We start from the raw sequence: 27,996 nt of genomic DNA on the forward strand, positions 1-27,996 counted from the left end.
GACGGCCGTGTTCCCCCGCGGGGAGCGGAAGAGGCGCGGCCAGCGCGGCGGCGGCCTCCGTGCGGCGGGATGGCGGCGGTGCCGCGTTCCGTGGGGTGTCGGCGGCCCAGGGCCGTCCTGCTGCGGCTGCTGGGAGTGCTGCTGCTGGTGGGCGCAGCGGGCGCCGGGCAGCGTTCCAAATGGCGGCTCCCAGTGCTTACGGTGAGTACGGGGAGTGCGCCCGGGCTGCTGACTGGGTGCGCGGGAGGGCTGCGGCCTCTCCGCCGCTGTTCTGCCGTCCGGGCCGCGCCTGTGCGGAGCTGAGCGCACCCGGGGCTGGTGCGAGAGCGCTGGGTCGCGACGCATGTACTGCCCCTCTGCCGGGGCCCTCTGCCAGGCTTAAGCCCCGTTTGGCGGGTCCGTGTTGGCGACAGGGGAGGGAAGGCTTCTGCTGGAATTAGTTCGATGGTCGGCGGAGGGAACGTGGCCCTTTGGAGGTCTGTAGGGAGAGAGGTGGCCTTCGTGGCTGGGGCTCGGCCTCGCTGGGGCCTGTGCGAGGAGGGGGCGTCGTGCGGCCGGACCGGTGCGCCCTGTGAGCTGGCAGCGGGCCCCCGAAACCGTGAAGCGAGAGAGATGTGGGCCTCTGGGGAGGGGAAGGAATTTGCAGCACGTCTGTTACACCGTCTGTGTTTGAAGTTGTGTCAGGGAAACCTGTTCTGCCTCACGTTCAACCTGCCTTTAGCAGGCTATGAAATGGAATGGAATAGCGTACGCTTTCCGTGAGGCCCTTGAGCTTCACGAACCAAAGTAAAGGATCACAGTGAATAGTGGTGTTGATTCTTGGATTTTTTTTTTCTCTGTGTGTGTTGAATAGTCCAGACTTTCTGATCACTAGCAACATGTGAAGCCTTTCAGTAAATGTGAAGTTGATTCAGTTTTGCAGAACAAAAAGCCCCAAGTCTTACAAATCAGCTTTAAGAGCAGGTTGAAAGGGTGGTGAAGCATGACTGGAAAAGCCAGTAAGGCTGGCTTCTGGTTTGGCATGGCCTTGCATTGCTGTATTGACTTAAAACTCAGAATGGAAGTTATTTACTTAAGCTCAGTGACAGTAAGCCCACTAACATCTCTTCTTTTTCTTTTTTTTTTTTTTTTTTTGTGCCTTTACAGGGGAAGAAGTTTAATTTTGGGAAGATTCTCTTCAGCAACACAACAATTTTCCTGAGATGTAAGTGGTTACAAGGGATTAACTTGCTCTCTGATCTTTGACACCTCGGTCTGCTTTAAAATTTGGGACACAAGACACTGAAGTGTTTAACTGTAGCACTGGATGAAAAGTGTTTGATATGGTTGGGTGTGTTAATAGCCTTGAAGCTTCCTAGTTGCTATCTCTTTAGGCTGTAGCAGAATTTAATCGTTCTATGCAGGTCCTCTGTGAAGAGGGCAAGATGGGCAATGGGAGCACCACTTCATTTCAAATAGTAGGTAATCAGGTGTGGGTTGTGCTGAGCTGTACTGAGAGGTATGCCTTCCCTGTTTAAGGTACACTGAATTCCTCCAGCTGAGAGATCTGGTGCCTACTGGTATGGGGCTGTTTGTGTTGTAGAGAGACTGATGGCAGTGTCTACGAGGCAGTACTTTTTGAGACTCTGTTGGTCTTCATCTGGGTGCTTCTGGGTGCCTTAAGGCAGTATTGTTGCACTCTATGGCAGAACTCTTCTAAGAGCTGTTCTTTCCTCCTGGTCAGCTGTGTGTGCCATGTAGCCTTCTCATTTGTTCTATTTATTGCTCTTTGCTGATCTGATCAGGGTTTTGGGTCATGGAGGTTACTGATCAAAGTAGAGTTTCTGTAAAGTGCCCTCTTAGCACTGAATGCTTGTCAGTTTCTTTTGAGGGTGATGCTCTGTCCCTGGAGGTGTTCAAGAGGGGACTGGATGTGGCACTTGGTGCCATGGTCTAGTCATGAGGTCTGTGCCGATGGGTTGGACTTGATGATCTTTGAGGCCTCTTCCAACCTTGGTGACTCTGTGTGATACTGTGTGACAGCATTTAGATGGCAAGGAGATGATATAGGTGACTTGTGGAAGTGACTAGTTGATTTAGAAAGGCTTGAAATTTTCCCTATGCATTCAGTATTTTATGGGGTTGTGAGCACCAGTTCTTGGCAAGGGGAGGGGGAAGCTGTTTGATCTCCAGCTGCTAATTGGGTGGTTATACAGGTGCGGTGCCTGTGAATGCCCTTCTGCCCTTGGGTCCAATGAGGAAATAAAAGTCACTTTAGATACAGTTAATGAGGCTTCTAGTAGAGTAATTATTAGTGCAAGTCTATTGTGTCAGGATTAAGGATTTTCCACTTGTCAAGTGTAGCTCAGATACTGAGTTTTGTGTTTGGCAGCAGTATGTTTGCGAGTGTGCCCCTGCAGGGTCAAAATGTAGACATTTGATGCTTGGGGGAAAGGAGGAGGAGTTTGAAGGGGCATTTGGAGGTTTGGTAGGTATTAGGCTTTCTTGTGTAAAATAAAAAAGAAATATGTGTCACATTTGTACAAGTACACTAAGATGTGGGTTACTGCAGTGATGTGTGTGGTAAGCCTATAATCATGAGGACTACTGCTGAAATAACCAAGAGAAGGAAGGAAGTAAGGCACAGAGAAAAGAATGCTTTTTACAAGACAAGTTTGCGGTAGATCTGTCAGTAAGAATGTGATCCCCTGGCTGCTGAGGTGAACTTCAGCTGCATTATGCTGCCGGGCTTTAAACAGGCATTAAGCCTTAAAATTCTTTAGTGAAAACACCTGTTTTACATACCAGTGTGATTAAAAGATTTACATGAATTTAGGTAATGAATCCCTAAAAGCAGAAGGAACAAAGGCTAGGAACTTAATTGCAATTTCTTAGTCTAGATACTTAAAACTGCATCTGGTAATAGGAAGCTTCAGCTTTACATATTGTGTCTGTGTGGAAACTTGTCTGTTTTGTTTGCTGTCTGTTGCCACTTCCATCTGCTCTGTGATGTTTGTCTGGATGATGTGGCCATTCTTGCCAAGCATGATTGCTCATGGGTTGATCATGTTTTTGGTGAGCACCTGCATCTCGTCTGCCACATCTTCCTCTTTTTTCATTGCCCTTCTTGGTCTATCTTTTTTTGCGTGTTCTGTATTGGTGTCTGATGTGTTTGGTTCTGACTGTGAGGACTGCCACTGGTGTTTAGTATTCAATAATGAATTTATTTTTATCTGCTACTTTTCCTAAGTGCTATTCTAGAAGGCATCTGGTTTCCTATCTAGGCCCGTGGTAGAAATTCTGCTCTCTGTAAATGAGTATAAAGGCTGCATTTGTGTTGAGTAGTGCTGGTTTTGTTGGAAAGCTAAGGAATTTAGACTTCCAGGTTGTTGAATTCAATAAATGCCTTTTCTGTCTTTTGGAGTACTTAATTTTCAAGGTTTCTGTAATTTTGATGTTTGCAGATACTGGCCAGTCACAGCCTGTTTAACTTTAGTTGGTGTTACTGGTGAAGGTATCTTTTCAGTCATCTCGCTTGCCTTTAATAGGTAAAAAGGTATTTTTGAATCCTTCTTATTTTTTTTGAGACTCTTTTGAGATGTTCTCATTTGATTAATTTTATCAGAAGAGTCTCTTTCTCCTAAGAATTTGCTATCTACCTGTGTTACTGTGGTGCTTGTGTTGCTTCTTGGTTTCTTTACTGTGCCCTCTGCAACATCCAGGGCTATTTGGAGAATGTATGCCTTGTTTTCATGCTTACTATAAGGCATCATAAGGAAACTCTCACTTTTCAGTGATTGCATTCCAGCCTTTTTTGTTATTCTTTGGGTTAGAGACCCAGTTGAGGTTTTAGCTCTGCATAAACTTGCCTTAGTGGTCATGTGTTTTGCAGTGGGATTAGTCAGTCAAGGCTCCCTGGCAAGGTCTTTTTTTCAGTTGCATTTTTTACTTGCAGTGGTCTATATGGAAGCATTCATTAAAAGCTCTGTACACATGTACGACGCACCGGTAACTCAGAAAGTGCTGTCACCTAGAAGAGACTGGGCTGAAAAGTAAAATCACTGGACAGAAGTAGTTCTAGCTCAAACCAGGACAACGTGTAACAAACGTGTGGGTATCAAATCTGAGATAAATGCCTGTAAAGGTGTGGGGACTCCTAAGCCACTAGAAACATGCTGTCAACTGGGAATGAGTTTTGCCTGTTGACTGGCAGAACCTGAGCAATGTCTCTTCCAAGGCTGAATAATAACTGCTCATTTGGATATTTTTTTTGAGTGAAGCCTACCCTCTTGATGTCATATTCTATTTATTAGGCTTTAGTTTAAGAATGAGGTTTGAAACACAAAACCCCTCTTTTCTGAGTTAGGGGGGAGGGGGAAGTCTTGTGTTTTACTTTCTGTGCATATTCTCTAATAAATCAAAGCAGAAAGTTTCCTTATTGCTCTTTTTAGGTAGCATTGCAGCTTTGACAGCTAATGTGTAGATGGCTTGTTTGTCTTTTGGGAGTGTGGGAAGGTAGATGTTGACTTGCAGAAATACTTATTTATTTTCTTGCTGATGGTGTTGGCATACTTAAATTACCTGTGCAAATATCCCACATATTTGGAAAGGGAAATCCTTTGGTGTGTTGTCATCACTGTGCGTGATCACTGTTTTCTTGCTTGCTGAAACATCCCTGATTTTCTTGAGAACAAAAAGTTTCCAAATGACCTTATGCTCTTTAGTAGAATTTTGTATTGCTGTAGTGGAAGACTGTTTTCCCTGTGCTGCTTTCTTTCACTGAACAGCAATGGATTGCTCAAGCAATTACTTTTCTATTGTTTTGCTTTCAGTTTTGTGTTTAAAAGAAAATTAATGACGGTAGTTTGGCACAGAATGGAAGGAAAAGCTTGGCAGGTAGGGGTTGCCTTGCATGTTCTTATCTGGTTTTGTTTTGTTTTTTAATTTTCCAGTTGAAGGAGATGAGAAAGCTTGTGATCCCTCCCAGAGTTTCAATGTTACTTGGTACTTAAGATACTCAGACTGCTACAATGAAGTCTTCAACTTTGGGGTAAGAATTATGTGGGAATACATGGGTTATGATTTTTAGGGGTAAGCAGGTGAGGGGAGTGGAGGCATTTCACTTGTCTCCTCATTGATCTTTGGGCTTAAGAGGCACACTCCTCCATTAGAAGATTTTGATTGTTGAATGGGATGGAAATGAATTCATCACAGCTTGCTGGAATTGCTGACTTTTCTGGGTTTTGGTAAGGTGGAAGTGTTTGTCAGGATTCTTCTAAACCCAGAAGCTTAAATAAATGCATCAACTCGGAAAACTGAAGAGTAGGAGTTTATAGTAGATGAAAATAACATTTACAACAGTGCTTAATGACAGAAGAAATTGACTGGCTTTACATTTAGTCTAAATGTTGTTCTTTGTGGATGCACATTGCAAGTATTAGGAATTTATACAATGTATAGTGTTGCTGTGAAGTGTGGTAGAAAATAAATGTAGCTTAAACCCTGTAACGCCATTGCTATGTTTACTTAGTATTAATGATGACAGTTGTACCTACTAACCCAACACAGTACTGGGGTCATTAATCTTTAATAATGTAGAGCTTCTGTAGATGGAAGTTTATGCTGGCTGCTGCATCTCTAAAGCAGGAATAGTGCCTTTCTTTCTTTCTTTTTGATTAGGCATTCATTCTTATGCAAAGCTTGTATAGGTGTTTGTTTTTTTCTGGTCTTCATTTTGACAGTCTTCTGTGGTCTTCGTGGCATTTATCCTATTAAATCCTGTTCAAGAGTGTGTGCAGAGGGAAGTTGGGGAGCTCTCTAGGTCTTGCAGCTGCCTACTAAGACATATTTGGTATATTAGATGCTAATCTAAGTTCTGTTTTATGCTTGGCAGGATGAACAGGCAGAGTACTATTTTGGGGCTACTTCTGAAGAGCATCCGGGTTGGTCAGGATATTATGCCACGGATTCTCTTCCTTTTCCGAATTGCTCTGCGCTCTTCAGGCCTCAGGTATGGGCTGAAATTTCAGTTTGTTCTGATGTCTCATAAAATAGACAGAAATATTGTAGTTCCTGTTAGATGTGTTGACATCCTGTGTAAGTACCTGGGTTGGGAGGTACCTGTTTTTATCTGTTTATGGCAACCAACCCGCAATGTTTATTTCTTAGTTCTGCTTTACTTTTGGCTTGCTGTTCAATATATGACCCACTTTGGAGGAGCAGGGTGGTACCAACCCAATAAACCACTGTAAAGTTCAGTATATCTTTGGTTTTGATTCTGTATTCTGAATTTGTTTCACTTAGACAAGGCTACTGCTAGCTGACTAGAGCTTTGAATCCCTGGCAGCAGTGTGAAGTTACCACTAACTTGGGTGGGTAAAGGATTGGTGGTTTTGGTGGTTTTGGTCAGATCACATTCATTTATAATGATGGAAAGAATGTTGAGAAATGTGTTACTTAACCACTGATAGCAGGTTAAAAAAATGAAAATAAGTAGTGCTAAAACATGTTTGAAACAAATCAAATGGAAGAAAGAAGACAATGCAAAATGGGCTCTATGCCAGCTGTCTATCACCACGTGAAGCTGTGTGGTCGTACCAGTGACAGTATCCATATAGTGATGTGCTTACTTAAGGATTCAAGGAAAAGGGTGTAGTGTTGCATCTGCATTCAGCCAGGCTCTGGATAGAGAATACTGGGAAATGTCTCATAACTATTGAACTTTCTGTTATGGGTTTTGTTTGTTTGATTGTTTGTTTTTAAAGAAACAAGGCACGCCTAAAGACAACCTGCAAAGGGTTTTTAATGCACGCCTCTGACTCCTTTGATATGTGACAATGGCTTGAAAATTTAAAACAAAAAAAAAGTAATTTGTATGCTGCCTATATTTTATGTTTAATAATGTGAGAAGGGCCAGTTCTTTTGCTTGGTTTTATAGAAGAGATTTAGCTGTGTAATGTGAACTTGGGTATTTTAACCGAATGCTCTGTTAGTGAGACGGGGTTTTTACAAGACTTTAAGTGGCTTTTCCTCCGACTTCTTTGAAAAGTTTACAAATATAGGTCCTCTCAGCTGTTAATTTCTGAAGTTTGACAGAAATTTCTCCTCTTCATTGTTCATCTCTTCTGATATAGCAGTTTCACTAGATGTCAAGTCACCGTAGTTTAGGAGGGTTGGCAAAATCTGTATCAGTAGTATCATAGTATCATTCAGGGTTGGAAGGGACCACAAGGATCATCTAGTTCCAACCCCCCTGCCATGGGCAGGGACACCTCACACTAGATCAGCCTGGCCAGAGCCTCGTCCAGCCTGGTCTTAAACACCTCCAGGGACAGGGCCTCGACCACCTCCCTGGACAACCCATTCCAGGGCTTCACCACTCTCATGGTGAAGAACCTCCTCCTCACATCTAGCCTGAATCTCCCCACCTCCAGCTTCATTCCATTCCCCCTAGTCCTATCACTACCTGAGATCACAGTATCACAGTATCACTTAGATTGGAAAGGACCTCGAGGATCATTGAGTCCAACCTATCAACACAGACCCCATGACTAGACCATGGCACCAAGTGCCACATCCAATCTCCCCTTGAACGCCTCCAGGGTCGATGACTCAACCACCTCCCTGGGCAACCCGTTCCAATGACGAATTACTCGCTCGGTGAAGAACTTCCTCCTCACCTCGAGTCTAAACCTCCCCTGGCACAGCTTGAGACTGTGTCCCCTTGTTCTGGTGCTGGTTGCCTGGGAGAAGAGGCCAACCCCTTCCTGGCTACAACCTCCCTTCAGGTAGTTGTAGAGGGCAATGAGGTCACCTCTGAGCCTCCTCTTCTCCAGGCTAAACAATCCCAGCTCCCTCAGTCTCTCCTCATAGGGCTTGTGTTCAAGACCTCTCACCAGCCTTGTTGCCCTTCTCTGAGAAGTGCTTCCCCAGCCTTCCTGTAGGCCCCCTTCAGATACTGGAAGGCCACAATTAGGTCACCTCAGAGCCTTCTCTTCTGCAGACTGTACAGCCCCAACTCCTTCAGTCTGTCCTCATAGGAGAGGTGCTCCAGCCCTCTGATCATCCTCGTGGCCCTTCTCTGGACACGTTCCAGCACCTCCAGATCCCTCTTGTAATAGGGGCTCCAGAACTGAAGGCAGTACTCCAGGTGGGGTCTCACCAGGGCTGAGTAGAGGGGGAGGATCACCTCCCTCGACCTGCTGGCCACACTTCTCCTGATGCAGCCCAGGATGTGATTGGCTTTGCGGGCTGCAAGTGCACACTGAGAGCTCCTGTTGAGCTTCTTGTCCACCAGCACCCCCAAGTCTCTCTCCTCAGGGCTACTTTCCAGCCAGTCACTGCCCAGCCTGTATTTGTGCCTGGGATTGCCTCGAGCCAGATGCAGGACCCTGCACTTGCTCTTATTGAACTTCATGAGGTTGGCTTGTGCCCACCTCTCCAGCCTGTCAAGGTCCCTCTGGATGGCCTCCCTTCCCTCCAGCGTGACAGTAATAGACACCCACTCATCTAGGGACTTTTCTTTACATAGACTAAGGAAGAAATCTCTAGATCATGTTTCAGTCTGTGTAGAGTTCATCTAGTAAGGGAGACAGCCAACAGATTAGTACTTTGAAAATTGAAGTGGCTTTGTTTCTGTCATGTGTGTGGGTCCAGTTCTAAAAATAGAGACCTATTCTCTGAAGGGAGGAAAAGCAACATTCAAATGACAAAATACTAGTCTAAGTATTCAAACTCCCTCAACAAAGGGACAGTTGCTTGGTTTAGAAAGTAACAACTCTCTAATACGACTGTTCAGAGAATCCTTGCTTTTAATTGAGTTTACTGGAAACTGTTCTGGTAGTGTCTATAAAATTTGTACCTTTCTTACATCTTGCAGACATTCTATAAAGAATTTGTGCATCCAGAGCCTCTCTCACCTGAGAAGCAAGAGGTGAATATATGTATTTTTTTCCCCCTCTTCTAATAGCAGAGCTAATTTTGGCATATTGATTTATAATTTTTTCTGGTTTTCTTTAAGGGCTTAAAAGATAAGAAGGAGAATGGAGGAAATCACACAATGGTGGCAGATAAAACTGTATGTATATTAAATTTTAAACGTGGCTTGGAATCCAGCAGTTCTAATTCGTGGGGTTTATTTGTTGTGATAGTTTGTGTTTGGGTTTGTGTGTGTATGTGTTTCAGTTTGGGTTTTGTTGTTCTTTTGCTTTTTTGGTTGGCTTTCTTAATTAAAATTTCTTCACTGTAGCATTTACAGGGATGGTGCAGTTTTGACACTTAGTGATTTCTGGTTTTTAGCTTGAAACTAGGTAGCGCTGTGTGGAAAAACAAGAGTAGCTGCTGCTTCTATGTGTCAAATACAGAACTCCCACCACTCAAATGTATGGTATAAATGGAAAGAGAATTCTTTTTGTCATGGTAATTTGAAGTAATCATTGATGTGGCCTGTGTTAAGTGATCACTAATACTTAGATTATATTTGGTTTCATCTTTAACTTGGCAGTCTTTTAAAACATTATATTTAACCAGTTAAGTGATTACTTTTGATTTTCAAATATGTTAGTATTTTTACTACATTATGGTCAAATCTTAACCAGGAACAATTGTCAAGTTAACTTCAAACTGAATATCCTGAATGCCAACAAAGAAAATGTGTTTAACTTCTTGTGTACTTCAAGGGCCACTCACCTTAACACTAAACCATAAATAGCTTTCTGTGCAACGGTGAAATAAGGAATCAGTGCAGCAAGCGATGGAGAGACTTGAAAACTGGTGTACATTTTCTTTGAAGTTTACTATGTTTCTAACTAAGTCTTTTAATTTCAATGTCAGCATAAAATCTTTCCTGTTTTTTACACGTTGAATTCTGTTTGGTTTAGGTCTTGTAGTCAGAAAGTTTCTTTAAGAACAGGCGTTTCTTTTATATGTAGCTGCCATCACAAAGCTGGTCTTTGGGGTAATTCTGCAATTAGTCTTAGTTTTATCCTTAAAGCTCCTGGTAAAAGTTGCAGTTTCTGAGATGGCCAGAACTTCTTCAGCTGGGGAGTTAACAGTTTTGAACCGGGAGATGTTTGCGTGTGTTTGGTTGGTTTTTTTCAGTCATGCAAATATTTTCTGGACAAGCTTCCTCTCTTAGCTCATTGGCAGGGCTTGAATCTTCTGCGTGTGAGCTGTTGCAGGGGCAGTAGTAATTTCCACATGAGATGACGACTACTCTTTAGCTACCTCTTCTATCTGAGACTGTAAAATTTAGCCTTCACTGGGGAGCTCAGTTAGATGCAGATATGCTGTTGCCAAACAATTGATTTCAGGTGGAAAGAAGTATCTCTGTGATGGTCCTAATGTTTCTAGACTGAAAACATGGAATGGGATGCTTTGCTGAATTCTTTGTAGCTTTGCAGTACCTTTGAGATGATTTTTGCAGTAATCCAGTATTAAATTTGCCAATAATCCCATGTCACCTCCCAGCTCTTCGAGGGTTCTTCTGGAATCAAACAACTAAATTTCAAGTATTATGTCTAATAAATAGATTGCAAATGTACATATCAAATATTTAGTAAAATGTTTTAGGTCTAGGAAGAGACCTTTATTTTTAACTTGGAATATATCAGCCACCTGCGGCGAGTCTGTTGCGTTTTAGAATAGAATAGAATAGAATAAGCCAGGTTGGAAGAGACCTTCAAGATCGTCACGTCCAACCTATCACCCAACACCACCCAATCAACTAAACCATGTAACCAAGCACCCTGTCAAGTCTCCTCCTGAACACCTCCAGTGATGGCGACTCCACCACCTCCCCAGGCAGCACATTCCAATGGGCAATCACTCTCTCCGTGTAAAACTTCCTCCTGACCTCCAGCCTGAACTTCCCCTGGCGCAGCCTGAGACTGTGTCCTCTTGTTCTGGTGCTGGCTGCCTGGGAGAAGAGACCAACCTCTGCCTGTTTACAACCCCCCTTCAGGTAGTTGTAGAGAGCAATAAGGTCACCCCTGAGTCTCCTCCTCTCCAGGCTAAGCAGCCCCAGCTCCCTCAGTCTCTCCTCATAGGGCTTGTGTTCCAAGCCCCTCACTAACTTCGTTGCCCTTCTCTGGACTCGTTCCAGCAAGTCAACATCCTTCCTAAACTGAGGGGCCCAGAACTGGACACAGTACTCAAGGTGTGGCCTAACCAGTGCAGTGTACAGGGGCAGAATGACCTCCCTTGGCTCTGCACTGTGTATATGTAGCCATTTTATTTTCAGGCAATGAATGCTGTCATGAAAACTTGGCGAGATGGGCCATATATATTTATTGTGCAAATTGGAACTTCAGCTGTGAAGGATTCTACTACCAGAGTTAAAAGAACGGAGAGAACGCCACCTTCCTCATATCAAAATAAGCCCTTCACAAGTAAGATCACTCTTTGTGCAGTAAGCTGCAATTACAATGCCATGTTTTATGTATACCACACTGAGCAAATTCTGTGTACTTTAAATTATTTAAATGTTTCATGGTTCAATTTCATAAGACATCTTCTACTTCACATAGATGTAAGCAGTGCCTACTACTACTCTTTATTATCATAAGGAAGTAAGTGATTGTTAGTGTCTGGATGATTCTAAGGCTGTTAATATATCAGTTTAATAGTGGAAGTAAAGAAGAATTGCAAGCAGTTCAGTTTTGAGGCTTGATGTTGTTTCAGAAATGTCCAGACCAACACAGGGTTCAGTCATGTAGAATAATACAAAGACCTCAGCATACCTGCATTAGCGGGGGGCTGGACTAGATGGTCTCAAGGGGTCTATTCCAACCTGTACCATTTCATGATTCTATTAGCATAACTGTCACCTTTACAGTATTAGATACACTATACTATAATTTAATGATAACCTATCCAAACGTTAAAGAAGTTTGGAAACCCCCTTAACGGTAACTTTTATGTGTTTCTGAACTTCCCTGTTACACATGAATCTCCAGCACAAATGACTTCGAATGCTGCCATGAGTTACTTGGCAATGGAGCATGTAATTTTGATTGCATGCTTTTAGCTGAGTGTGTTATGAGTCCTAACTTTCTTTGATTGAAGTGCAAATTGGACTTAAAAGCTATGTGAAGATTGGGAACTTCATACCTCTCCAGTAAAAGTCAGTTAAGTACTTTATCCTGCTTTCCTCCTGTTTGTTCTTGTTCCTTGTGGTTACTCTATGTATTTATTTTTTTTTACAGTGACAGTTGAACTGAAGGGGCCCTATGAGTATCTCTCACTTGCAGACTATCCTCTGATGATAGTAAGTAAAACAGCTTTTCTTTGACCTGTAAAGTCAGTTGGTTTGAATTTCGGTTAAATACTCTCCTGTCATATTTCAGGAAACAAAAAGCCAGTGCCTCAGAAAAAAATCATTTAGTAAAGAGAGTGTGTGTGTAGGGTTTGCCATTTTTTTTAATGTTGGGGTGTGTGTGTGCGTTGTACTGAACACAGTGTCAGGCAAACAGACATAGATTTCATTTTTTGCATTTGCCACTCTTGTCTTTCTCCGGATTGTTTGACTTGATTCCTGTCAATTTGCAGTTCCAGAAGTTAGGAGTGTCATTAGCTCTAAATGGACCCATTTACAGAGGCTGTTCTCCTCAGTTCTTATCTTAGAAAATTTGCTATTCTGTACTTTTGTTCACAGCTACCCTTTCATTTGTCGCTGCTTTCTTTGTTCTTTTACAGCTTAATCTTCTTTCTTCCACCAGCTGTTTTATACCCCTCAAGGAGGCCCTTAATACTGCCTAACAGTGAAAGCATAACTGAGCTACAAAGGGCTAATCCCCTTCTTTTTCAGAGGAGTTGTTGACTTGGTTGCTAGTTACCTCTGTTGAGGAGGCTAGGAAAATAAAGGAATTGAAGTATTTATGTAGTGTAGGTAGGCTTTAGCTGGAGATCAATATCAAGGTTTATAGCCTGACTTCATTGGCAAGGGTGGCTTGCAAATAGGAGAGCCCGATGGCATTTCAGAAACACCTTTTACTTCCTACAGAAGTAAAAAGCCTCCAGCAGCTCTATTGACATGTAATTTGGTAGTGTGAATACCCCTATGTGGCAGGTCCAGCAAAGAGGAGACTGCTTGATTATTTCTGCCCTATGCTTTGGCTGAGTACTTTATGCTATTCATTTAATGTCTCATTTTCTTCTTAACCCTCTTCTTAATCTGTATCCTTTTTTAAAGACTTAACTTGCTGTGGTATGGTGCTGTCCTTTAGAAAATTCTGAGTAGCATTCTTAAGCTTGTCATTTCCTTAGGAGACAGTGAAATTTCTTCTGAAGCAAGTGACTGAAAAAAACAACCCATAAAATGATAACATTTAAATAAAAATGTGGGTTACTTTTTCAGTTCCAGATTTTTGGCTGACCTAAAGCTTGGTCAAAAATTGAGTTTGATGAGAATTTAAGTTCTGAGAGAGGTTGTAAATTATTTGATTACAACCATCAGTTGGATCTCTCTTCTGTGGAATGATCATAAAATGGTTTGGGTTGGAAGGGGTCTCCAATGGTCATCTAGTCCAACCTCCCTTCAGTGAGCAGGGATGTCCATTAGATCAGGTTGCTCAGAGCTCCAGGTAGCCTGACCTTGAACATCTCTAAGGATGGGGCCTCAACTGTGTCCCTGGGCAATCTGTTGTAGTGTTCCACTACCCTCATGGTAAAGAACTTCATCCTGAAGTCCAGCCTAAATTTCCTCTTCTCTAATTCAAAACCATTGCCCCTTGTCCTATCACTACAGGCCTTTGTAAACAGTCTCTTTACAGCCTTTTTGTAGGCCTCCTTCAGGTACTGGAAGGCTGCTACTGGAATGATGTGTAAAGGCGACGTCAAAGTGTATTTGCAGAGTACTGTAAATGTACAATGAAGTTACTAATAGAAAGATGTGTGAGAAGGGGCAAGGTTTCTAGTACTTGGTGGTTTTCCTGGGCTCTTATCTGAGTTTTTGAAAGCTAGTTGCTATTGTTTGGGAGAATTGCCTGTGAACAAATTGGCAGACTGCTCTTCAAGAGAGAAATTGCTCAGAAATTCAATTACTGACTCCCTTTATTGGCAGCGAGAAATCAGACTGTCACTATGAAAGAATTCAGAGAAGAGAAATGAAGCAATGCTTGTTCCTAGCCACTTAGTTTGTATAAAAGCTTCAAAAGTTGCTATCATTGGGGAGAAAATAGGTCTGTCTTACAGCTGTGGAGCAGAAACAAAGGTCTGGGTCTAATGTTTCTATTCCTTGCTTCTTTTTGTGTAATAGTTTTTCATGGTGATGTGTATTGTGTACGTATTCTTTGGAGTTCTATGGCTTGCATGGTCAGCGTGTTACTGGCGAGATCTCCTGAGGATCCAGTTCTGGATTGGTGCTGTTATCTTCCTGGGAATGCTGGAGAAAGCAGTTTTCTATGCAGAGTTCCAGAACATCCGCTACACGGGGGAATCTGGTAGGTAGCAATTACAGGTTACTGTTTCATTGGTGGGGCAGAGCGCTAATGGCTTGTGCTAAATTGGGGTGACAGAGGCATATGATTACTTCAGTATTGTTTCAAAGCAAAGAACAGGCAACCAGAGTGTCTGTGGTTTTGGTTTTTATTTTTGATATATTGTGAGTATGATGATCTGTGCTCTTCTAAAGCTAAAATGATGTTGCTTACTCTGACTGAGTTCAGTATCTTAAAGATGTAGAATTGCTAGATTCTGGAGACTATTTATTGTAGTGCTGGCTTGGAGTTGGAAGTAGAGGTTCCTAGGTTTAATTCTATGATTTCTAGGTTTGATTCTATGATCCTAGTTGATTTCTGACAATTGATATTGGCCTTAGAAAGAGACTTTGAAACTCTTTGTCCAACATGACTGCATTGCAGATGACTTCTGGTATTCAGCCCCTAGCTGGATAATCCATTCTAGGCAATTCTCTCCACCTAATACTCTGGGTTTGAGTTTTTAGCACAGATGCATACAAATGAAGCTCTGCAAGTAAAAAATAGAATAGAATAGAATAAACCAGGTTGGAAGAGACCTTCAAGATCATCACGTCCAACCTATCACCCAACACCACCCAATCAACTAACCCATGTAACCAAGCACCCTGTCAAGTCTCCTCCTGAACATCTCCAGTGACGGCGACTCCACCACCTCCCCAGGCAGCCCATTCATTATGGCTTTAATTTTGCACACCCGCGATACAGAAGGTTTTGGTAGTTGACTTGTTTGTAAGATCATCCAGGCTGACCTTCTGCAGAAATGTTTTATGGATCATTTACTCTTCACTTGCTGTGGACATAGAATTTTTCAGTATCTTTGTTTGTTTGCTAAGTGAGCTATTGTCTTCCAAGAGCCTACTTCAGATGTAGTTAATAAAAAAGCTACACACTTTAAGAACCTACTTTCTGAAAATAATGATGTCTGTTCTTTTACTACGCTTGCATGCAGTAGGTAATAATACAGAAATTGTATTCTGAAAGCTTACTTCCTCTTCCTTGCTCTTGGTAGTTCAAGGAGCAGTAATACTGGCAGAACTGCTTTCTGCTGTGAAGCGATCGCTGGCACGAACTCTGGTCATCATAGTCAGTCTGGGATATGGGATAGTCAAGTGAGTAATTCTGTTACAGGTTTGTGGTGCTCCATTTCACTTGGTTTTTAATAACTTAGAGGAGTGTTCAACTCTGTTCTTTGCTGCTTCAAAGGTAGGTGCTTTAGTTAAATGCTGTAAAGGTCTAGACTTCTTCCCTAGTCAACAGAGACACACAATTCCGTATGGTGATTGCTCTTTCCATCCCCTTCTGTGTTGGGTAGATTTCTGAGTCACTGTTGATATAATTCACTGACTGGAATGGGAGCTTTATATGCCTGCCTTCCAGGCAAGGAGCTTCTAAGAATGGGTGTGGTCAAGACTGATAGTGGAGGGGATCTGCTTTAGGAGGCTTCTGCTGCCAGGCTGGCTGCTCATCTGTGTCTATCCCTGGCTGTATTCAATATAAAAAACAACATGCTGCCTGTATGCTTCTAGCAAATGTGGATGTGCTGGGGCAACTACTCAAGAGGACGTGGGCTGAGACTTCTTGAACTGGTTGTAAAACACTAATCAGGTTAACTGGGAAACAAGACTGACATCAATCTCTTCCTTAGTCACATTATACCATAAGACAAAACTAGTAGTAAGCTTCAAGCACTAGAATAAAATAATTTCTGGATTTAGAAGTGACTGATCACAACAAATTTTTATTTGCATGCTTCCTGCCTTATGTTAGACTCAAACTGACATGACTTCACTTTGTTTTCCTCAATATAAATTTCACTTTTCTTCCCTACAGGCCTCGCCTTGGCGTTACTCTTCACAAAGTAGTTATGGCTGGAGCCCTTTACCTATTATTTTCTGGCATGGAAGGTGTTCTTAGAGTCACAGGGGTCAGTGATTGCTTTGTTTTTTGTCGTATGCCACAAATGCTACTGGCTTGATTTACTTCCAACCTTAGTGATACTGTGATACTCTTATGCTAAGGGAGAATCCCAAGGCTGTGCTGAAAGAAGGGAACAGAGTCAATGAAGTGATTAAATTCTGAGACTGGATATAGATTATTGACAATTGTTTGAAGTTTGATGTCTTCTTTATCAGGATGTAATTAAGTGTATTTTGAAGTCATTCTAATGGTTTTCTAATTAGTCAGGTTTCAGGCACTGTATTCCAATAGTTTGGATTAGTTAGGGCTGGTTGCAGTCACAAAAGTACAACTTGGGTTACCTGGCCACGAGTCTTATAAAAACCCCAACCAAACACACAAAATCTGAGCAATCAAATTCTGGAGGCTCTTACCTGGTAGAAGAGCGTGTGGGTGGTACTGTTTGTTGCTTCATTAAGTGGTGCATCTTGGGATGTAGTTTTCTGTTGTTCCATTGTGTTATTTTGGTATCCAGCCTTTAACATATCATATATTTGGTGCTTTTTCAGTTTTTCTATGACACTGTGGCTCTGATAGCAAACTTGGCCCTGTCCATGATTGACGCCTGTATTATTTTGTGGATATCCTTTCATAAACTGCAGAATGTTGCAAACCTAGAGCTTATTAGCTTATTATCTCTCTCCTACACTTAAAAGGAATAAAAGGTGATTTGCTTGTTTCGATGGGACTTCAATCTACACATAAAGGCAATTTTTTTGCCGCTTTAAGTCAAACTCATGGTTGTCAGTGGAACATTGGTTTTGTCCATGAGTAGTGTAAAAGATTTATGTACTACATTTCTAATGTGCTGATTTGTGGCTTTCTGTAAAGGAAGTGGCCAGAGCCCCTTCATTACAGCAATTACCTCAGCAGAGATTCCTTTTAAGGGTGCTAGATTGACTACGGTCTGATAAGCTACTTCTCATCTTGCTGGTGGAGAACTGACAATGTGGTATTTATTGTCAGTTCCTCTCTGTGCCTTGGACTAAAGTCTTGTTTCAAGCTCTCTGCTTCTGTAGTAAAACTCAGAAGCATTGTGGTGTAGTGTGTTGTTTCTCATAAAATAGTCTGACCCTCCCCTCGCTTCTTCTGTACCTTGTTTCCTTTTCAGTTTGTTCTTACTGGCTCTCTCTTTGTCTCCAGGCGCAGAATGATCTTGCCTCCTTGGCTTTTATTCCCCTGGCTTTCCTAGATACTGCCCTGTGCTGGTGGATATCCTTCAGTATTTAACTTGGTGGGGTGTATTTTCTTTCAATTTTTTTTTTTTGGGGGGAGTCTTTTTGGCTGAACTTGTTTGTTTTCTTTTTTAAAAACAGCTTTTTACTTATGGTAAAGGTAACAGAAGCTCTGAGACTGAATGTTCAGGTAAGCTTCTGTAACAGCCAGTGCAAGGAAAACTAGGTAACCTGTAAATACCTGTGTTAGAGCAGCTCTTGAACATACACGGTGAAGTCTGTTAACCAGTCTCTGTTTGCTGAAGTATGAAATTACTCTGTTCTAGTATAGCACTGTCATGGTACCATAGTGGTAGCCTTTGGAGAACAGACTCAAGTTTATTTTGGGGGAGAACTTCCTGTAAAACTTGACTCACCTTGAAGGTGACAAAATGAGGCTGTGCTCACTTCTTGATGTCTTGACATATAATATCCAAACCACCATAATCTTCTTGTGTATCTGCTATCAAATGCTGAACTCCAAGCCATGTATAGAAAAATCACACACACAGTATCACACAGTATCTCCAAGGTTGGAAGAGACCTCAAAGATCATCAAGTCCAACCCGTCGGCACAGACCTCATGACTAAATCCCTATAAAGTGTTTTTAATGCAGATCAGTCACAAAACTCTTAAAAATGTAAACAGCTTGCTGTCCAGCCATGACAACCCCAATTCTCTCCTAGCATGATGTCCCTCCTAAGCAATTGTGTTGTTGCTATGGAAATAAAGTTGTAGGCAAAAGGCTGAAGGCATTTGTATTCTCTAATTGGATTTTAACACACTTCTAGTTCAGGCTTGATTGTTCCATTTGTCAGATGCTTTTCTGGAGGAATGGGCCATAGTCCAAAACAGAGGCTTGAATACTATCTTTGTGTGACAACTTCTAGGTATAGATGACTAAATGACACGAAAGGGATAGATCCTGCTCTTTGGTACCTTTACCATAGAATGAACTTTTCTTCTTCTGTGTCTGGTCTACCTTTTTGGAGGGCTAAGTGTGTGGGTGGCAGAGCTGTTCATCTTGAGATCAATCTTTCTAAGTCTGTGACCAGCTTGCCCCATCAGAGGATTTCCTTGACTTTCCATACATATTCATCAGCTTAACTCAAACAATGAAACTGCTGAAACTTCGAAGGAATGTTGTGAAACTCTCATTGTATCGACACTTCACCAACACACTCATCTTGGCGGTAGCAGGTAAGCAGAAAATGACAACAATCAACACCACTTGCCATTCCCATATCTGTTTTGGTTTGATCACTATGCAGGTGTTTGAGTTGGACCCTAAATGCAATGTAAATACTTAGTAGTTCTAACATTGAACTGGGTCTGTGGCAAGTGTTGGTATTTCAGAGGCAGTGGATTATTAGTATTCAGTATCACTAAGGTTGGAAGAGACCTCAAAGATCTTCGAGTCCAACCTGTCACCACTGACCTCATGACCAGAGTAGGGAGGACACTACTGCCCACTGCAGGCTTGAACTCACGACCTTCCCATTAAGGGTCTTGGGCACTACCAACTGAGCCACATCTGATCCCCATCTGATGTTAATAAGATCGTTACTTCTGTGCACCTCATCTAGCAAAGCACTTTGATCCCTCTGAAAGCTGCCAGGAACAGCAGCTGTTAACTTTCCCAGAGGTAGTTTTTTGCCAAAATCTCAGTGTCACTGTGCGCTGTGGGATCTTTGGGATGCAATTCCTGGTAAATGGTATTCTTAGTATTGTAACATAATGCCCTTTGAGTTCTGGAGCATTGCAGGCTCAGATTCTATTCCATTTGTAGTAGTGATAGTTGAACTTCCACTAAATTTGCAAGTGCTATCCATGTAGTGAGCAGAGAGCTCCTCATGTATTTAGAAATGCTATCCATGTAGTGACCAGAAAACTGCTAAAGACTCTGCTTTTTTTTTTGCCTAAATAAAAAAGCACATTCTTTTTAATCTGTAGCTCTTACTAAATTTCTTTCAGCATCTGGTTCTCAGTTGTTATAGAACACCTTAGTGGAGGGAGCTCTTGTGGGTCGAGATCTAATGGTTAGGCATCCAGACAGATTGGATGGTTCAGTTAGTTCAAGGCAGGCTTTATTTGTCAGCTCACAATGAAACCATTTTTGAAGGCTAGATGAATGTAATATGAGAGCAGTGAATAGGAGTGAGGAGTTGGCTAAATTCTTGATTTATGCTTTGTCTAACTGAAGCTCCAAGAGCAAAATATACTGGTCTGTGCCTAAATTACTGTATAAGGTCAGTGCAATAAATCAATGTCCTTGTTTTCTAAAACTAATTAATTGGATTCCACAAATTCACTCTTTAGGTCATTGCCCTTTGCTTGGGAAGCACAGTCCTGTCAGTAGTATGTCTAGATTAGCATATTTTGTTGTAATAAGCAGCTCATTTGTTTTAATGTTGCAGCCTCTATTGTATTTATCATCTGGACCACCATGAAGTTCAGGCTGGTGGACTGTCAGTCGGTGAGTTTATGTTAAATGCTTTCTGCAGTTACTGCCTCTCCCTAAATTTACAGTTGGTGATGTAAGAGGTGAGATTGGGCATTCTGGAGCAGATTTTTCTGTGGATTATGTCTAGAGTAATACACCATATGCTACAATTCTCACTGTTGTGGGTAACAAGCCACTTTGTCAGATGCCTATAGTTCCCCCTTGCAAAGAGTTGAGGACATGGAGTCTCACTCTTCACAACTTCTTTTCTTTGTGGTGCTCTTTTCCTTGACAGGACTGGCAGGAGCTATGGGTGGATGATGCCATCTGGCGTTTATTGTTCTCCATGATTCTTTTTGTCATCATGATTCTGTGGAGACCATCTGCTAACAACCAAAGGTACAGCTTTTCTTACCTCTTTCTAAAAACACTGGGTTTTGGGGAATGGTTGTTTATCCAAAGAAGTTCTGGTGGTAACTTGTAGTTCCTGTGCCCTGATACATAAGGATACTAAGTAGTGTGTGTAGGGGCTTATGAAAAAGTAAGTGTATGGAAGTCACATGGATAAAATTCAATCTGTACATGGTGGTGAACTTAGAAAGAAATTACTTAAACTTTTGATTATGTAGTTAAGTATAGGTCTGAATAACAATGAACTACACAGAATAATCAGGTTGTGAGTGTTGGGGTAATGAATCTCTTGAGTGGCAAGGGATATTATTCTAAGATCTCTTTCATTCTTTCCCTCCTAAAGGTTTGCTTTCTCACCACTCTCTGAAGAGGATGATGATGATGAGCAGAAAGAGCCAATGTTAAAGGAAAGCTTTGGTAAAAGCAACATTTTATTCCTTTCCCTCCACCCTCAATTTTGGTGTTGAATGCACACTTCCCTGGTGGTGATGGGGTCTCTTGTTCTCTAACAAAGTTCATTGGACTAGATGATCTTTCAAGGTCCTTTCCAACCCCTGACATTCTGTGATTAATGCTATAAATGTGGAGTCAGTGCCTCCTTGTTGAAGGTGATTTATACTGTTGTAGAGGAAACACTGGATTTATGTTTAGTGTTTATATTGCCTGTTTAATTCTGGGCTTATCAGATGACAACACACCGTTACTGTTGTGATTGCTCTACTGTGCCCACTGGACTTGGTTCTATTAAATATGTTAAGTCAGGTTTGGATTTGGTCATGATGACAAGGATCTCTTGGATATTGTTTGTAGGCAGAGGTTTTTTCTGCAGTTCTTTAAAGTCCTGTTTAAGGATTTTAATTTATTATTTGCTTTCTGAGCTCTGCAGCCTCCTTAATTTTTAGTATAAGGGCCTACTACAGGAATGTCCAGTGTAAACCCCTCCCACACTATAAAACACTCTCTTTCCTGCCTCCCATCTCCCTTTTGTGTATTTTGTGTCAGGTACTGTGTCCAGTTCTGGGCCCCTCAGTTTAGGAAGGATGTTGACTTGCTGGAGCATGTCCAGAGAAGGGCAACAAAGTTGGTGAGGGGCTTGGAACACAAGCCCTATGAGGAGAGGCTGAGGGAGCTGGGGCTGCTTAGCCTGGAGAAGAGGAGACTCAAGGGTGACCTTATTGCTCTCTACAGCTACCTGAAGGGGGGTTGTAGACAGGCAGAGGTTGGTCTCTTCTCCCAGGCAACTAGCACCAGAACAAGAGGACACAGTCTCAGGCTGCGCCAGGGGAGGTTTAGGCTGGAGGTCAGGAGGAAGTTTTACACAGAGAGAGTGATTGCCCACTGGAATGGGCTGCCTGGGGAGGTGGTGGAATCACCATCACTGGAGGTGTTCAGGAGGAGACTGGACAGGGTGCTTGGTTGCATGGGTTAGTTGATTAGGTGGTGTTGGATGATAGGTTGGACACGATGATCTTGAAGGTCTCTTCCAACCTGGCTTATTCTATTCTAGTGTAAAGCTGCTGTTTGAGGTGTGTAAAAGATAGGGTGACATACTTACTGCTGCTGTTTGTTTGCAAACCAATTCTGCTGGGCAATAGTTTGGGACCTGAAGAAGAGTGTGTAATCTGTTAGGTGCATTTGTCAAATCAGCTGTGTTTGGCTGCCTGACAGACTGGGAGATGTATATTGCCTCTCACCTTTTAAGTCAATGAAGTGCCTGGTCAGCAGCCAGGAGGTAAACCAAACCAAATTTTTGGGAACTCTGTATGTCTCAAAATGGTTGAGTTTGGAAGGGACCTCTGGAGGTGGTCTTGTCCAAACTCTCTGCTCAAGTAGGGTCACCTAGAGCAGGTTGTCCAGAACTGTGTCCAGATGACTTTGGAGTATTTCTGAGGATGGAGATTCCACAGCCTCACTAAGCAGCTGTGTCTTTGAGTTCTATGCTGCTGGTGTCTGCCTTAACTAAAAGGACTAGGAATTGATGTTTTCCAGGTAAAATTGCACAATGTGGGAAAACTAGGCATTCCACCTGGCAGGAAAAATACTATGAGCTTTTCAAATGGAAAGCGTTGTCTTAATCATTAACTTCTCTTTGGATTTGATGGAGTATTCTGAGCAAACACTCAACACTTTCACTTATAGATAATAAACAATTATAGTTATCTCTTTTTTTTTTTTTTTTTTTTTTTTTTTTGTTCTTTTGTCTGCAGAGGGAATGAAAATGAGGAGTACAAAGCAAGAACCAAACGGGAATGTAAAAGCAAACAAAGTTGTGAGTATGCCCTCCCTACTTGGAAGGATATAGATCCATCTCTCATTTGGTTACCCCCAGTGGTAGCTCACAAATATACAAACTGTTCAGCCTCTAAATGGGGGTTTCTTGGTTTGCTTCTGAGTGGCAGTGAGTCAGTGTCATCTTTACAGTGCTTCTGAAAGAAGGTAAATGCAGGGGTTTTAATTAATTTCCCTTAAGTGCAATGGAATCTTCAGAATTTAGGCTGTCCTTCAGGAAAGTTGCACAATCCAGTACAGACAGAAGTGCATAGTACTATGTTATGATCAGGAATAATACAGTATTTTCACAGACTTGTCAGGCTGAGAGGAGGCTGAGCCATGTTTTATATAAATTGTCTTCTAATTGGGACATTTGTGATTCGTGACTCAAATGAGGTGACGTGTATATTTTTATGCAGCTACCTCAGTAGTTTGGGTGGAACACTTTTAATATACCTGCTTATTCTACCTTTTTAAAAATGTGTATTTAAAGCAGAAGTGGTTTCACATTCAGCTAGGAGGTGGAAAATTGTGTCTCAGTCTTTTCATGGAATTTATACATAAATTTAAAGGTGGAAAGAACCTGTGGGAATTAATGACAACAGGAATATTTTTGTTGTTAACATTGTTTTTCTCAAAGGTTGATTGCAAGTGTAGACTGCTTATCTGAGGATGATAGCATGAAAATCAAACTTTCCTATATTGGTGATAAGGGAGGATGAGTGAAGGCTAGTTCTCCAACTGGAGATGTCTGTGGTGTGAATCAGGGAGTGCTCATCAGGGAGAAATGAGAAAACATGACAACACAGTTTAACTACTCTTTGCAAGATCCATTGTGTGCTTTTTATAATAATTCTTCATCTATAACATCATATAAAGATGGTGTTCTTTTTTGGGAGACTTAACTAGATGGCATAAATAATCAGTGTCCTGAGCACCTGCTTTTCCTAGTCACTGTTAGATTGTTACAGAGTTGACAGTAAGTTGTAGGTGGGGTTTTGGGTTTTGTGTTTTTTTTTTTACTTGGAATGTTTTCTCTAATCCAGAAATTAAGGTGAAATTGAGGGGGAGTTTTTTTGTTTGTTAGGTTTTTAACTGACATAAATGCATTGCATTTTGTCAAGTGGCCTGAGAAGAAAAAGACTTGCATGTGACGGCATTTGGGGAAAAACTGACTTCTGTTTTCCATTTATTTCCTTCACTTGTAGCAGGAGGATGACCTGAAGTGGGTAGAGGAAAACGTCCCTTCATCAGTGACAGATGTGTAAGTATTTCTGTAGTCACAGAAAATGCAGGTTCCCAGGACACAGGGGCACAAATACATTAGAATGCTGTGCTTATGTAAGCAGAAGCTGAGTTCAGCCTGGAATTAGCCTCTGACTCTTTAGCGTGCTTCCATTTGGTTTTACGCAGTCTATCAGACTCTCAGTTTGTGCCACTTGAGCACAAGCTGATTACAGAACACTGTCTCAGACCACAGACTCATTTGTAAGCCACTGAATAATGTCATTTAGTTCTCAGCTTTATTTGGAATGTCTGTTGGAGTTGTTGGAGTCATTTTTGTTCTGGCAATGTAGCAAGCCACGTAAGCAGTTTGTATCTGTTCTCCTTTTAGTAAGTTCTACATGCTGAAAATGTCAGTATCTGTGTCTAAATGTTTTGTAGTAAAACAAAAGCTCCCAGATTTATTATGTTTACAAATCTGATCTGGTAATTTTGGCAGAGGCTCTGGATTTAAATATAAAACTCTACTTCAAGCTAGTTGAAGATTAAAAACAAAATCAATTGAAGCTTCAAGATGAAAAATTCCATTTTCTCAGTTGACTTTTTCCCCCCAGTTCCAGTACTTATTTTTTTTGAAGAATCATAGAATCAGTAAGTTTGGAAAAGACCTCAGAGATCATGAAGTCCAACCTGTCACCCAACACCTCATGACTAACTAAATCATGGCTTCAAGTGCCACGTCCAATCCCCTCTTGAACACCTCCAGGGGTGGTGACTCCACCACCTCCCTGGGCAGCACATTCCAATGGCCAACAACTTTCTGTGGAGAACTTTCTCCTCACCTCAAGCCTAAACCTCCGCTAGCACAGCTTGACACTGTGTCTTCTTGTTCTGGTGCTGGTTGCCTAGGCGAAGAGACCAACACCCACCTGGCTACAACCTCCTTCCAGGTAGTTGTAGAGAGCAATAAGGTCTCCCCTGAGCCTCCTCTTCTCCAGGCTAAACAACCCCAGCTCCCTTGGCCTCTCCTCACAGGGCTTGTGCTCAAGACCTCTCACCAGCATGGTAGGATTCCTTCAGAAAACATGGACTAGGCTTGTATAAGCTAGGAAAGGGTGCTTTGATGTAGTCTGCTGCAGGGTTTTGTGTTCTTGAAAGTATGATCAGGGTTGTGAAGAGATGTTATCTCAACAGATGGGAGATATGTTGTAGGTGAAAGGCTAGTGTACCAGTCTAACTTGTTTGGTTTCTGGGATGTGTTTTTTATAATGTAGTCCCATATTGTAATGTCTTCAGTGTAGTTCAGCAGTGCTCACACACGAGAAATGTGGCATATTTCATCACAACCTGGAAATTGTTTGATTGGTAGTCAGCTTAGAAATGATGAGTTTTAAAACTGTGAAGGTCATTGAGGATCCTGCTTGGGCTCTTCCTCTTCAGTGTGTCTCTCTGCAAATTCTGTAAATTGAAGTCTTACCTTTGTTACTGAAATGGTTGTCAATAATATGATCTCTAGTAGGTATTCTAATTCTCTCTCTTCTTTTCCCCTTCCTCCTGCAGTGCTCTTCCAGCTCTTCTGGATTCAGATGAGGTCAGTAAACAAATCATCAGTTCGAATTAGGCTTCTGACATGCCAAAGGAGTCATGAGTCAGCTGTTCAGGACTCAGTTCATTATATCTGGAATCTCTGATCTTGCCAGCACAGCAGTAGAGTATTACAAGGGAGGGAATGATAGTGGGGACTATCATGGTACAACTTCTCGGAATACAGGCCTGTATTCTAAAAGAAGTGATCAGTCTGCTTTGTAAGTTGGACTGCTGACTTAAAGCACGCTCAGGCATTTTTGTTGTGAATGTTCAAAGCATATCCCTTTGTTTCTGACTAACATTTCTCTTCCAGGAAAGAATGATTACACACTTTGAAAGGTCCAAAATGGAGTGAAGGAGTAGCTTTTTGCTATTGGAAGTGGAGATGCCTCTCAAAGATGCTTGGTGGAGCAAGTGCATCCTGCTGATTTGTTTCTTGATCTCAGCCTTGGAAGTTTGATGCTTTATTGTCATGAGGGCGTCTTGCTGTGGAAGAAGTTCACAAGGACATTATAAACCTTTTGGAAATTTGAATATATGAAGTTGCTGCAAGTTTGGATTTTTAAGCAATTTAAATGTGTACTATTCCAGCACCTTCTGTAACTTTTCAAATATTTAATCTGTGAAACTAAAATTCCTAATGTCTGCTTGAGGAGTTTATATTTCCATGTTACAATTGACACCTAGAGGTGAACTGCCTGCACCTTTTTCTGGGAGGAGGGTGGGGACAGCAAAACAAGCACTGAAGAAACCACAGACCCGTTTCCTGCTAGATTAATGGCTTACTGCTGTTCTGTGTTGTGTGTCTGACGTCAGTGAGGGTGTTAATGAAGAAAAGGAAGATGCCAGAAAGGAAATATTTGGAAAAGTTACAGTGATATGAGTTTTTAACAAAAATCAAGTGCAATTTTATTCATAACACTGTGTAAGAAAGATTTTTTTTTTTTCTATTTTAAATGCCATTGACCTGTAGGTAACAGTTGCATAGAGCTAACGCTTGCTGTTGTGGCACATCTCATTGCCGGCAATGTGGTGGATGCCTGGAAAAAGGATTTGCCCCTACCTTCCATGTGTTGCATGATGGATTTAAAAAGAAAACAACAAAAAAAGACCCAAATTATCACCAGCCCCACTCCTGCAGTGTTTCGCAAGTGCTTGACTACTCATGTTAAGTAGATATTAACTAGAGGTTTCAGCAGAATTCTTCTCCCTGCATCTGTAACGTCTCCCACACTTCTAGGAGAAGATCACATTGCTTTCCAGATGATGCAGGTGCTGCTTACCTTACTTACAAGTGGGTTTAATGGGAGACCACAGTGCTGGGATAGTTCTGTTCCCAGCATCTGTTTAGAATTGCCTCCTATATAAGTAATTGGATTATGGGCTTTCCTGTCCCTATTGGTCCCAGTGGCCAAGAGCTACTCTGAGAACACTGTGTTTAGTCAAAGTTGCAGATTTCTATTCTATATAATTGCTTTTGGTTTCTCCTTTTCAGATGAAAAAGAGCTTTTGGACAGTTGTGACTTTATTCTGTGCGTGGCTGTAGAGGCTTCACTTGCAATAACTTACACATGGAAACCCACTGTGAACTGTATGACAAAAGCTCTGATTTGGGTTCATAACCATCACAACTGATAATTTTACCAGGCAAGCAGCAGCACAGCTGGACTGCTAGGGAACTGCTGTGGCTGCTGCTGGAATGGCATAGGGAGTCAATCAGCATTTCGGGTTCTTCACTCACAGCTGTGTCAGCAGAAGTGAACGTGTGCCTGTACTTCATTCGTTCCACTGTAAAGTCTGGTAGCTTAGCTCGACTTCATCTTTGTCAGTGACTTATGCTGAAATGTGTCACTTTACAGTAGAGTAGCTGAGGCACAAGTGCATAGTATCTTCTGTTAGCCATGCCATGGGGGCAGCAAACTCTCAGCAGACAGGCAGAGGAAAAAGCCGTGGCTGTGACACCTCAGTCTGCCTCTGAAAGAGTTGCTGGAGCTCTTCTGTCAATCCCTTTAGGCTACAGGTAGACTCTCTTACTGGAAAACACTTTTAATTTCCTATGCTTAATTGAGAGAAATGAAGAAAACCAAAAACATTACCTCTGTGTCCTTTTGAGGGGAGGAAATTCTGTGAAATAAGGCTACACTAAATTCACTATTTTAATTTTATTTTTTTTAAGACTTAACTGTTTAGAGCTGTTTGGGGTTTTTTTGAAACAAATAGGGGAATATGTTCTTTACTGGAAGCACAAAAGAAGTTTGTATGTACTATTTAATAAAAGCTAGGCAAAGAGTAGAAAGGCTTACATTGTGTCCTTCCACTTTTTTACTGCCTATTCTCTCACTTGAGGAAGCTTTAAATATCTTCAGAAAGCTCCCTCACTTCTCTTTAAATCTTTGTTGCATGATATTTACAATGTAGTTGTTACCAAAAGCC

The 27,996-nt window shown here is 41.8% G+C and overlaps 1 protein-coding gene across 2 annotated transcripts; it reads left to right on the forward strand.

Moving 5' to 3' along the window:
- Nucleotides 1-19: 19 nt before the first annotated feature.
- Nucleotides 20-27,859, forward strand: TMEM87A (transmembrane protein 87A). Of its 2 annotated transcripts, none has more exons than XM_068162247.1 (20): nt 20-201; nt 1,147-1,204; nt 4,932-5,029; nt 5,873-5,989; nt 8,858-8,911; nt 8,999-9,055; nt 11,219-11,366; nt 12,183-12,244; nt 14,234-14,417; nt 15,466-15,565; nt 16,287-16,380; nt 16,922-16,993; nt 18,719-18,827; nt 20,045-20,103; nt 20,366-20,469; nt 20,825-20,898; nt 22,689-22,750; nt 23,961-24,016; nt 25,537-25,567; nt 25,877-27,859. In XM_068162247.1, exons 1-20 carry the CDS (start codon nt 70-72, stop codon nt 25,916-25,918), a joined length of 1,713 nt encoding a protein of 570 aa, XP_068018348.1. In that variant the 5' UTR covers nt 20-69; the 3' UTR covers nt 25,919-27,859. The 2 variants fall into 2 exon arrangements, with proteins under 2 accessions (XP_068018348.1, XP_068018349.1); XM_068162248.1 differs by lacking the exon at nt 16,922-16,993 and adding an exon at nt 17,556-17,624.
- Nucleotides 27,860-27,996: the final 137 nt, after the last annotated feature.

The sequence above is a fragment of the Melanerpes formicivorus genome, unplaced genomic scaffold, assembly GCF_026170545.1.
Source record: "Melanerpes formicivorus ecotype bairdi unplaced genomic scaffold, bMelFor1.0.p_v2 SCAF_62, whole genome shotgun sequence".
Classification (NCBI taxonomy): domain Eukaryota; kingdom Metazoa; phylum Chordata; class Aves; order Piciformes; family Picidae; genus Melanerpes; species Melanerpes formicivorus.

What these genes read in the sequence shown, in the direction of transcription:
- TMEM87A (XM_068162247.1), top strand. Translation starts at nt 70, where the DNA reads ATGGCGGCGGTGCCGCGTTCCGTGGGGTGTCGGCGGCCCAGGGCCGTC. An exon ending in CTGGGATATGGGATAGTCAA is followed by an intron (nt 15,566 to 16,286) that starts GTGAGTAATTCT and finishes TCTTCCCTACAG; the next exon opens with GCCTCGCCTTGGCGTTACTC. An exon ending in CCATCTGCTAACAACCAAAG is followed by an intron (nt 20,470 to 20,824) that starts GTACAGCTTTTC and finishes TCCCTCCTAAAG; the next exon opens with GTTTGCTTTCTCACCACTCT.